This window comes from Siphateles boraxobius, unplaced genomic scaffold (assembly GCF_051911475.1).
Source record: "Siphateles boraxobius isolate OS27281-9 unplaced genomic scaffold, OSU_SipBor_1 16, whole genome shotgun sequence".
Classification (NCBI taxonomy): domain Eukaryota; kingdom Metazoa; phylum Chordata; class Actinopteri; order Cypriniformes; family Leuciscidae; genus Siphateles; species Siphateles boraxobius.
The window spans coordinates 9,366,068-9,378,650 of record NW_027508766.1 but is presented as its reverse complement, the minus strand read 5'-3'; the positions used below and the strand labels follow the sequence as shown (position 1 = coordinate 9,378,650).

Genomic DNA, 12,583 nt, shown 5'->3' with positions numbered 1-12,583 from the left:
TGTGTACTTGCCGATACCGAGTACCGATACCGATATTTTTCTACCACAAAAGTAACTACAGGCTCCCAGAAAAGAAGACAGAAGACTGTTTTAGAACAAAGGTTAGAACCCTGTTTTTATTTTCTCTGCTTGTTTTAACAAGTCTAAAATAAATAATGAGTAAAATAATGAATGTAGACAATTTCAAATCAAAAATAAATTATATATAAATTTCTGTGTAAACAAAAAGCCTCAATACTGGGACTGTCTTCACAACTGACAAAATATAAATAAAACGTATTGTGCAGTCAACACCGTCAACTCAACAATATATCAATGAAATATTTGACACCGTCTCCAGCTTTCAATTTAACTAAATTTCAATGTAACTGTTGTGTAGTCTCAATTAAACATTTACATATTTCAATTAAACAAAACATCAATGTAACTATTGCAAGTCTCAATTAAACTACTGCATATTTCAATTAAACAACAATTAAACTATGTGGCACAGTGACAGTTCCCATGTTTCAATTAAACAAACATTTCAGTCAGCAATGTGATCTGAACTAGCTTAGGTACTTTTTGGGAGAATGAGAGGCAGGTTCTTTTTGATGAACAAAATCATCTCTGCATGATCAGCTGTGATTCTGTTTCTGCCGTCATTCACAATATGTGACACTGAGCTGAACAGCCTTTCACTGTCAACACTACTGCATGGTGCTGAGAGGTATCTGGATGCCATTTTGGCCAGGGTAGGGAACCGCACTTTGTTAACTGCCCAGTATTGCAGTGGTTTGTCTTCTCGTGAAATTGTGGTCTCCCTTAGGTATGTCTCTAATTGTGCAGAAGAACCTACTTGAGCTCTGTTTAGAGAGACTGGTGCTTGCTCATCTGCTATTTCATCAAATATACTGTCCAGCCTGCTGCTTGCCTGGTCCCTGCATGGTTTTCTGGCAGGAGGTTCGTGCAGGTCATGATTCTCCTCTTCTCCAGATGACCTCAACAACTCATGCATCACCATCTCCTTTGCATTTGCAGCAGTGTTGGTGTTAGAGAAAAAAAGATGTTTATACCTATAACAGAAAATGAGAGAAAAAAAAATGATGCTATCTGACAATAGGTACGCTATTTATTAAAATAACATAGCCTAATCAAATAATTTATTAAATGAAAATGAAATACTAAAATGTACTTTTCAGCAAGACATAGGCAACTTTTAACTCACTAACTAACACACACGCACACAGACACACAGATATGCACACAGACTCAGATACACACACAGACAGACAGACACACACACACACACACACATGCACACAGACAGACAGACAGACGCACATAGATACACACACACACACACACACACATGCACACACACACACACACCTACCTGGGGTCGAGTAGAGTAGCGATGCTGTAGAGGGGTTGTTCTTCCACATCAGAAAATCGCCTCCTGACAGCTGCAGCTAAAGTCCCTTTCATAGTTTTGATGCCATGGTCATCGTCGGTCTCTCTAGACAGAAATCGCTGCAGTACAGTGACAGCAGGAATCACATCCGCTGCCATAGCTTCAGAAGAGCTAACTTTTCGTGTTAACTCCTCAAACGGACCCAGAACAGTTACAACCTTCTCCAGCAGTGCCCACTGGTGAGCGGTGAGATTATCAGGGAGTTCATGTTCGGACACAAAAACTCCTAGAGCCCGTTTCTGCTCTATCAGGGACTGGATCATGTAAAATGTACTGTTCCAGCGGGTGTGTACGTCCTGCTGTAGTCGTTTTGCAGGCTGACCGATCTCTACCTGAATGTCTTCGAGGCAGGAGTAGGCTAGAGGAGAATGCTTAAAATGGCCAACGATTTTGCGTCCGATAGCCAATACCTCAGCAACACTTCTTTGTGACAAAAGTCCTTCGTGGACCACCAGCTGGAGAGTGTGAGCGGCACAAGGTAAGCTGGGGAGTCCAGCATCATTCATGCCCTTAATCATATTTTTAGCGTTGTCTCGTAGCACAACGTGGACAGAGGTTTTCGGAATGCACCAGGTCTGAAGCATCCCATCGAACGCACCTGCGATGGCTTGGCTGGTGTGCGAGCCTCGGAACAGCGTTGCTTGTAAGGTGGCATGGCGAAGAGTAAAGTTGTCATCTATCCACTGTACAGTTAAACTGAGCAGAGACATTGGGCAGACACTGCTTGACCAAATATCTGTTGTAAAACTGACGGTCGAGACGTCACGCAACAGGCCACTGACGTGCTTTTTCACGTCATGAAACACTTTCGGCAGCATAGCGGTTGTAATGTAATGGCGACTGGGAATTTCGTATCGCGGCTCCAGTATGCCAAGAAGATGTCGAAATCCGATATTTTCAACAGCCGACAATGGCTGGTCATCAAGTGCAATGAAGTATGCAATTCCCTCTGTTATTTTTAGTGCCCGTGGATTATCTCTGGACATCTTCTCGCGCTTCTGTAAAACCTGCGTTAATGTTGGCTGCTGAGTTGCTTGTTTAGCTTGACTAAACTGAGTGTATTCAGCGCTATGATGCGTCTTCAGATGTTTAATTAGATTGCTGGTGTTAAACGATGTACTTTCTTTTCCTCCTCTCGACACCTTAGCTGAACATAACTTACAGTCTGCCTTGCTGCTGTCATCATCCCTTATCTTGAAATGAGCCCAAACCGCCGACATTTTACGTGCCTCAGTTCACCTAGACAAAGCGGCGGCCTGTTTCGTTTCACAAAATGGACGTGGTATCGGTGCGTGGTATCGGCTAAGTTTTATGAGTACGAGTACGAGTATATGAGGACAGTATCGACCCGATACCCGATCCCAGTATCGGTATCGGGCCATCCCTAATATATATATATATATATATATTCTCTGAAATTCTCTGGTCAAAAACCTTGTAACTCCATTTGAGCTTCATTTTGTTATTAATGTACCAAGTTCTGTCATGAAACTCAAGGTTGCACCGGCTGATGGGTCCTTAACGCAACCTGATGACTTTTACATTGTGTGATACATAGTGTGTCACATCTATCACTACATTACATGGCACAAGCTGATTGGTCCCTGTTGCGTTTGAAGCCAATGAGCTTGCTGCTCAACATTTATATAGCTTGTTAGCGTTTGCCATTGGATTTTGAAACCCTTCTGAAACCCTCCATCTTCCCCAGCTCCACCTGTATAGATTTCCTACGGGTAATTGTATATGCTACTTGTGCAGCAGCAGTCTGTCTTACACGCTCACAGCACAATGCAGTGTTTAATTATTTACAAAATACATTACGTGTTTATTTTTCCATTTACTGAAATGTAGAATTTTTGGAGATATAATACAATTCTATGAGGATAAACTGAGGACCCAAGAGCGAATGCAGGTACAAAAAAAGCTTTAATAGTAAAGAGAACAAAGGCAGTCAGCCGCCAGGCGGGGTCAGAACTGGTTAAAACAATTATAATAGACTTGGGTTAATGAAACAGAAACAGCAGGGATCCCCGAGCTGGGTAGCAGTGGTCAGCGAGGATAACTCAGTCTTAGACCAGTAGTTGTAGAGCGGCAGGTTGAGTAGCAGTCAAAGGCCACGAGCAGCAGGATGACTGGGCAGAACACAGTATAAGCAGACAAGTAGACGAGACAGGACAAGATGGAAACTACAGATAATAATCTGGCAATGAAACAGGAAGAATGGTAACTAGAAGTAGCAGTCAAAATCAGGTTGAAGAGAAAACAGGTGTGGTGACAATCAGCGCGAGGGCTGATTGCGATGAAGATCAGCTGAGAGAGAGTGTGTGTGTGTGTGTGTGTGTGTGTGTGTGTGTGTGTGTGTGTGTGTGTGTGTGTGTGTGTGTGTGTGTGTGTGTGTGTGTGTGTGTGTGTGTGTGTGTGTGTGTGTGTGTGTGTGTGTGTGTGTCGGTGTGTGCGTCCATGTGCATGAGTGAGTAAGAGATCAACCCTGGTTCATGACAAATGCATCCTTGCTGAATAAAAATAATAATAACAATAATAATCTTACTAACCCCTAACTTTTGAATGGTAGTGTAGATAAAGTTAAATATACCATAAAAAAAGCAAGTCTACATAACTGGGTAAGATTATCCTCATCACTGAAATATCTGGCATACACTGTTACAAGTCAACATTAGTTCTCATGATGCAGTTAATTTTTTTTTGCCAAAAGTGCATGTCGGGAAACTATTAAATGTGAACAAGTCTTAATTAGTGTAATATTAATAAATCAGTTGAAATTAAGCAAAACAAAACTGTGATGTAAAAAGGCATTTGGGAAAGTGCTCAGAAAAAAATGGAAGAGAAAAAAATGGAAATGGAAGGTGTGTTTTAGAGTCAAATGCAGTCCGTTTCAGCCACAGTCATGCTAGCCAAAACGCACGTAGCCTACACATATGGGCTGTTATGTACAGGCTGCTTTTATCAACTGCTCTGTGAACACCTAAAAGATCCAAAAGCCGTGTGATGTGTTTGTCAAGGGACGCTACATTCAGTGCTGCTTTTCACAGGTACCTTTAAACACTATGGGAAAAAAGTTCCTCACCTCCCACTGGATATTCAACTTGAGATTAAGCTGAACTCATCTGCAGTAACACATCTCTCTTGAGGGTCTCACAACAATTGAAAGGGTTTTGATACTGACAGACTGAAATGATGTCGTCAAGCAGTGGAAAATAATTCCTCAGAAAAAGCACAACCAGTATGTAGGTATATATTTTTCATGAAATTCACTCCTGGTTACCCATAAACCCTTGACACTGAAGCCAGCGTAGACCTTTTGCAACAAAATACTGCTGCACACAAACTTCACTGTGTTATTCGCTTGTGGTTGTCAGCGTGCGTTTGTTAATTTTTCACTCAATGTCAAAATCGCAACCGAACGAAAAACAAAGAACTGGCATCTAGAATGCATTTCCTTGAGGCGTTATCTTTGCATCACCAAGGCTTAATATTACACTTGCAGGCTTTCTGGAAACAAACTTCAGCTCGCAAGTTCAAAACAAGATTGGCTTCTGACCGTTTCGTGAACCCAGCCTCTGGTGATGTAAACGCATGCAAATCTGCTTTCTAGGGTCTGAGACTGCCTCTCTGAGACCAACTCAGATCAAAGTTTCACTTCCTAACTAGTGCTCATGGCTAAAGCAGCCTCACTTTAGCTAAGTAACATTTTAATGGTACTTAATATGTATGATCAAATGTTGCTCAAATTAGGGGAGATGTGTGAGATGCGGAACCTGAGAGAATAAGCTTGCACTGTTATGTAACTTTGAATATATTACACTCACCTCTGCTAATAAATGTGTTTGTTTCGTGTGGTGATTTAGATAGATAGACAAAACAAATCAAGTAAAAAAAAAAAAACTAACAAAGAAAACATGCTGTACACAGAGTGCAACTTGTCCCTCATGCTGAGTTACCAAAATGACCCCATTATCTGTGCATTTCTGATGGAGAGAATGGTCATTTCTGCCATGAATGTCTGTCCACCATGTTATTGTTTCTCTTTTTCTTCCCCTTTGTCTCTCTTATAACACGGGGCACCAATAAAACCTGGTGTGCATGCAGTGCTTTCTAATGGAAGTGTGCTGGGCTCGTCATTGATTCAAATGCAATGTGAAAAGAGAGAATAATGTCACTGAGAGATTAACAAGGCAATATCTGTTACTGAGGAAACAGGTTGCTGGGCTACTGAGCACTTCTTTCTTTCTTTCTTTCTTTCTTTCTTTCTTTCTTTCTTTCTTTCTTTCTTTCTTTCTTTCTTTCTTTCTCATATTCCCAACCACCCATTAATGATGTGCAAAACAATCCATCCATCGTTTATTTGTCTATCCATCCATCCATCCATCTATGCATCTGTCCGTCTGTTCATTTGCCCATCTGTCCATTCATCCATCCATCTGTCTATCTATCTGTCTGTCTGTCCATCCATCTATCTGTCCATCGTCCTGTCTTTTTGTCTCTGACTGAATGCTGCACCCGCTGTGTATGTGAAAATCACAAGCACAGCATAATATAAGCTTTAAAACTATGCTGATTCTGAAATAATGGAAAAGGTCAGATCTTACAGTTGAGCACAAGCTGAGACTTTCATTAAACTCCCACAGTGGCGTGAGATGAATGAGAGGAGTAGACAGATGAGATGTGGGTGGTTGGTGCACGTTCCTCAAGTAGATTCCTCCCTCAGACTCCTGGCAGTGCGAGTCACCTCCCCAGTCATAAGGCTACGATACACAAGACTGTACTACAGTAGAAATTATGCAAGGTCTCTCTTCAGAATCATAGGCGGTCTAGGTCCTCTTCTGAGATGGCCTCTGGTGGAGGTCAAGTGAAACAGAGAGGAGAGAGGAAATAACTCCTGCTCTATTGCTATGGCAACTATTCTGTGAGAGGAGAAAGGTTTAAGAGAGCATATTGAACAGGAGGCTTGCACAAATGCCTTTCTCTTCTGTAGAGAATTAAAAGGTGCTACTTTTATTGAGTGCTATTCATTCCTTAACATTGATACAGTAAGGACAATCTGTACTTCAAAACATGAGGACTCTTGAAACGTATATTCAAATGTAAATATATTTCTATCTAAAAATAATTGAGGATTCAATAAATAGTCCAAAGTATGGGACAAAAAGGCCGAGCTGAATGTATCAACATACTGTGCTATGATGCAAGTGAATAAAATACACTCCAGCTGACGTATTTCCCAAGGTTTTAAAAAGTTCATTCATCTGCAGAACAGATGAATGAACACCATTCTATCAGGGTTTGGGGTTGAGGCAAGGACTCAAACGCAGAAGAAATAAGGCTTTTATTAAATAAATAAAAATAAACAAACAGCTACCCAAAGGTGGGCGGGGTAAGACAATGACAGGAGAGCACATGACACAAGGAAAACACATGACAAGCCATGTGCTCACACAAAAGGAGACATGAACACGCAGCCAATGAGAACACACATAAGCCACGTGCTCACACAAAACATGACAACATGAAAGCACACAGCTAGTGTAAAACACAAGCTGTGTGCTACACAGCACAAGACAAAACATGACATGAAAGCACACGGCCAATGCAAACACGAACCGCGTGCTACACAAAACACAACACACGTGAACAGGCCCGAGTGAACTCGAAACCGCACGCTCACACGACAAGACAGAGCACACGAGAATGAGCGTAAGCTCATCCTGTGCGCTCACAACAGAAAACAAACACGCGGTGCATTGATATCTGAATCCCGACACAGAACCGAAACCAAACTAGACTGACGTGCTGGGATCCAAACACCATGAGTGCACGGCTCGAGGACGCTCTAAACCGCGCTCTCAGACAAAGACGAGACAAAACCAGGAGTGTCAGAGCTCTGTCACAAAACCACGAATTGAACTAGACAAAAGTGACAGAACCCTGACACCATTCAATGTAGCCTTCATTGGCAGAAAAATTAAATATTGATGAAATGGCCGCTTTCAGAGATAGCATATGTTCTTTTCTTTATTTCTAATTTCATCATCATGATCTATCACATTCTATTATTATTACTAAATACCACAATTTATCATTACAAATAATTCCTCAGGCTCAACACCCAAGAAACAGGCAATACCATATCTGATCATGAATGTACATATACATACACACATACAAATACTGCATATGCATACACAAGAAATTAATACTTTTATCAAGTAAGGATGCTCAAAATGGAACGTTTAGATAAGTGATAGTTAAGACTTTGTTACAAAAGTTATATTCCAAACAAATGAATGCTGTTATTTTGTACTTTCTATTTATCAAAGAATCTTATAAAAAATAATTAAGTTTTCAAAGAAGAATGAACAAGAACAACTGTTTTAAACATTGATAATGATAATAAATGTTTTCTGAACACCAAATAAATATATAAGAATGATTTTTAAAGGATCATGTGACACTGAGGACTGGATTACTGTTGCTAATATATATATATATATATATATATATATATATATATATATATATATATATATATATATATATATATATATATATGTATATATATATATATATATATATATGTATATATATATATATATATATATATATATATATATATATATATATATACATACATATAACCACACACACATATCATGTTGAAAGACAGCTTCTTATGCATTATACATGCCAAAGGCAGTTTTTACACTTTTACATAGCAATGATAGTTATATATATATATCTCACGAAACTGAGTACACCCCTCACATTTCAGCAAACATTTTAGTATATCTTCTCAAGGGACAATACTATAGAAATGAAACTTGAATCTATTTTAGAGTAGTCAATGTGCTGCTTGCATAGCAGTATATATTTACTGTCCTCTGAAAATAACTCAACATATAGCCATTTTGTCAAAATAGCTGGCAACAAAAGTGAGTACACCCTGTGATAATAGCTGTATGCCGTTTATCCATGCAAAGCCACATGTCCTATTCATCATGTTCAAGTTTTTGTCTGCTTGACAGGACCATACGAATTATGTGTGTCTTGTATTAGAGCATTTAAAATTTGTGCTCTGAATACAATTATCTCATACTGACCACTGGATGTTTAACATGGCACCTCATGGCAAAGAACTCTCTAAGGGTTTGAGAATTAGAAATGTTGCTCTCCACAAAGATGGCCTAGGCTATAAGAAGATTGGTAACACCCTGAAACTGAGATACAGTAAGGCCAGGGTAACACAGAGGTTTTCCAAGATGGGTTCCGCTTGGAACAGGTCTCACAAGGGTTAATCAAATAAATTGAGTCCTTGTGCTGTGCATCAGATGCAGAAGCTGGCTTAAAAAAACAGATGCATGAGTGCTGCCAGCATTGCTTTAGAGGTTGCAGAAGCGGAAGGTCAGGTTGTCAGTGCTCAGACCATACACTGCAAACTGCAACAAGTCGGTTTGCATGGCCGTCGTCCCAGAAGGAAGCATCTTCTGAAGCTGGCTAACAAGAAAGCCCGCAAACAGTTTGCTGAAAGAAACCTGTCCAAGAGCATGAATTACTGGAACCATGGCCTGTGGTTTGATGAGACTTAAGCCTGTTTTATGCTTCTGCGTCAAATCGACGGCGTACCCCCGCAGACCCCTCTGCGTCGCAGCGAACCCCTCCGCCGTAGCTCGACGTGTACCTCCAAAAAATTGTAACTACGCGTCGAGGCGACGCAGACCACAAGGGCTGTGATTGGTCAGATGCACCGCGATGCAACTCAACCTGACGCAGAACCATAAAACGGTCACGACGCCGTAGGAGTGACGGCGTAGCTACGCCGTGGTGTTGACGCAGAAGCATAATGAGGCCTAAGAAAGTCATGTTAGCATTAGCAATGTTTCTACTTTAAGTTATCTGATGACAACAAACAAGATTGTGAGAGGACGCTGGCGCTGTCTGTTCGCCGCTTCTCCAGTCACGCCAAAAATTAAGCTTTTTACGTTTTTTTTTTTTTTTAACTTTTTACTATCCGTGCCACCGACCAGCGGTCCTTTTTTAAATATTGTTTACCGTCTAGCTATCAGGTAACGTTAGCTTTCGAGTCTAGCGGTGGCTTACCTGTTGCCGCTAGCAAAAACACCTGCTCAGTGACCCCTTGGAATTGATCATCGCCGCTGCTACCGCGGTCTGAAAAGTCTCCCCCTGGACTCAGCTTGTCCATGCCATCGTGAAGTGTATCTGGGAAGCCTGATACCACCCATCGGCGCTGCTGCAGAGTTGAAAACGCAGCCACCGACACCACCACTATGTTGAGTTATTCCGTCAACCAGCTGATAAATCTCAACAGCTTTTTCACTCCACCAAGCAATGCAGTGATTAAACAATTAGGACTTCTCCGCCGTCCGCGCTATATCCATAGAAGTTCCCGCAGAAAGTTTGTCTGTTCACAGACAACCATCCCGGCACTTTGGTCAGCAACGCGAACTGTCGCTTCACGCATACGTCATCTGAGCGCTGTCTCTTACCGGATAAGTAGTTTGGATGTCTCCATGGCAACACCACTCAGTGAGCTGAATGGGAAACGTGCAGTGGACTCCAGTCTGCTACGGCCAGTGCAAAGATTTGTTGCATCATCAAGTAGCAAAATCGAACTTTTAAATGCACAGTCTATTACAAACAAATCCTGTTTCATTTATGACCATATTCTGGATAAATGTCTGGATTATATGTGCATTACAGAGACCTGGCACAAACCAAATACCTTTTCTTCTTTAAATGAGAGCTGTCCCCAAGGATATAGTTACCTCCAGAAAGCTCGCAGTACAGGGCGCGGTGGCGGCCTGTCAGTCATCCATCGCAGTGATCTGGAGCTGTCTCTGCAACCATTACCTGAACTGTCTTCATTCGAATGCCTTGCATTGAAATGTAAGTCCCCTTCCCCTGTGCTTTTCCTCCTCATCTACCGACCACCAAAACCAAACCCATCATTTATTACTGAGATGTCAAATCTCCTCACAACTTTCTGCACATCCTCCGCCGATGTTATAATTTTAGGTGATATGAACATCCACGTTGACACCCCCTCCTGCCGTTTTGCAGCTGAATTTCTTCAACTACTGGACTGCGTTAACTTAAAACAACTAGTTGGTGTCCCCACACACACCAGGGGGCATACGTTGGACCTGGTCATTACAAACTCTGCCTCTCTCACCAACTTGCAGGTGTATGAACTAGGTGTGTCTGATCATAAGGCCATTTCTATGGATCTGCTATACCCATCCAGCCTCTCCAAGCCTAAGCGGAATATCTGTTTCAGAAACCTAAAAAATTTACCGGGAGCAACAACAAAAATATGCACAGTCCCTCTCAGAGGCAAGGTCACAGTTTTACTCTGATGCCATCAGGAACAACCCTGGAAACTCCAAGCAGCTTTTTTCCACTCTAAACCACCTTCTCAAACCAAAATCTCCACCACTTACTGCCAGTACAGAAGAGCAGTGCAATGAATTCATGGATTTTTTCACATCAAAAATTACACATATTCGCTCTGCCCTTTCTGGTCCTCCCTCCCAAACTGCTTCCCCAACATTTACCATGGCCCAACCACTAAACTGCTTTCCTGAGGTTTCATTAGAAGAGGTGCAGAACATCATCAGGAAGATGAAATCCTCCACCTGTCCCTTGGACCCTCTCCCAACCTCCCTGGTAAAAACCCATACCACTGTTCTAAGTCCCCTGATCACCACTGCCATAAATCATTCCCTCCAAACTGGTCACGTTCCCCCTGCCTTAAAAAATGTCATTATCACACCTTTGCTCAAAAAACCCACTCTTGATCCAGAACTCCTATCAAACTATAGGCCCATTTCCAATCTCCCCTTCTTATCAAAAGTACTTGAGAAAGCAGTTTCCACTCACCTTCAGGACCATCTCAAACAAAACAACCTCTTTGAAAAATTCCAGTCAGGTTTCCGCTCTGCTCACAGCACTGAGACTGCCCTCGTCAGAGTCACAAACGACCTCCTCATATCATCCGATGCTGGTTTTCCCTCCCTCCTCATCCTCCTGGACCTTTCTGCTGCATTTGATACTGTCGACCATGGCATTCTTTTAAACCGGCTCCACCTCACTACTGGACTAAATGACACTGCCCTCAGTTGGTTCAGATCATACCTCACAAACCGGACAGAATACATTTCCCTGGGCAAATCCAAATCAAAACAACACACAGTTACTTGCGGTGTCCCTCAGGGGTCAGTCCTTGGCCCCATCCTCTTCATCCTCTACCTCACCCCCCTTGGCCAAATCATAAGCCATCACAAAATTTCATTCCACTGCTATGCAGATGACACACAGCTCTATGTAAATGCCACAGCTGCAACCCCACCCTCACAGTCATCTTCATCAAAACTCTCCGCCTGTCTGGAGGAGATAAAGGAATGGATGGAGCAAAATTTTCTTAAATTAAATAGCTCCAAAACCGAAGCCATACTGGTCGGCACTCCTCACCAGACCAAATCACCATCCATAACCAGCATCACCTTCTCTGGCACCAACATCCCCCTCTCATCAATAGTTACAAATCTTGGTGTAAAAATTGACGCACAACTCACTTTTGAAGCCCATATAAATCACCTATGCAAGACCTCTTTCTACCACCTCCGTAACATCTCCAAACTCCGCCCCATTCTCTCCTTCTCAGATGCTGAAAAGCTGGTTCATGCCTTTATCTCATCTAGACTGGACTACTGCAACGCAATTCTCATTGGGATTTCTGGAAAGAGTCTGCAGAGGCTTCAGTACATCCAAAACTCTGCAGCTAGGATCCTGATGAGAGTGCGGAAACATGAGCACATTACCCCCATTCTCCACTCACTCCACTGGCTTCCCATCTCCACAAGGATTGAGTACAAGATTTCCCTCCTCACACATCAATGCATCCATGGACATGCCCCCTCCTACCTCAAAGAACTTATCAATCCACAAAACACATCCCGTTCCCTACGTTCCACTCACTCAAACCTCCTCCACATACCCAGAACCAGACTCAGGACTTTGGGAGATAGGGCATTTTGTGCTGCTGCCCCAAAACTGTGGAATTCCCTCCCTTACAATTTAAGGGCACCTCAATCCACT

At 42.1% G+C, this 12,583-nt stretch overlaps 2 protein-coding genes across 2 annotated transcripts in view; both read right to left on the bottom strand.

Moving 5' to 3' along the window:
* Positions 1 to 12,583, bottom strand: part of tmem8b (transmembrane protein 8B) — a 230,241-nt gene that overhangs the window by 64,375 nt on the left and 153,283 nt on the right. The gene's annotated exons all lie outside the window — the stretch shown is intronic.
* On the bottom strand, positions 443 to 2,816 carry LOC143739225 (zinc finger BED domain-containing protein 4-like). Its single transcript, XM_077231545.1, has 2 exons — positions 1,376 to 2,816; positions 443 to 1,055 (listed from the first exon to the last, which is right to left on the bottom strand). The coding sequence occupies exons 1-2, from the start codon at positions 2,671 to 2,673 to the stop codon at positions 554 to 556; spliced, it is 1,800 nt and encodes a 599-aa protein (XP_077087660.1). The 5' UTR covers positions 2,674 to 2,816; the 3' UTR covers positions 443 to 553.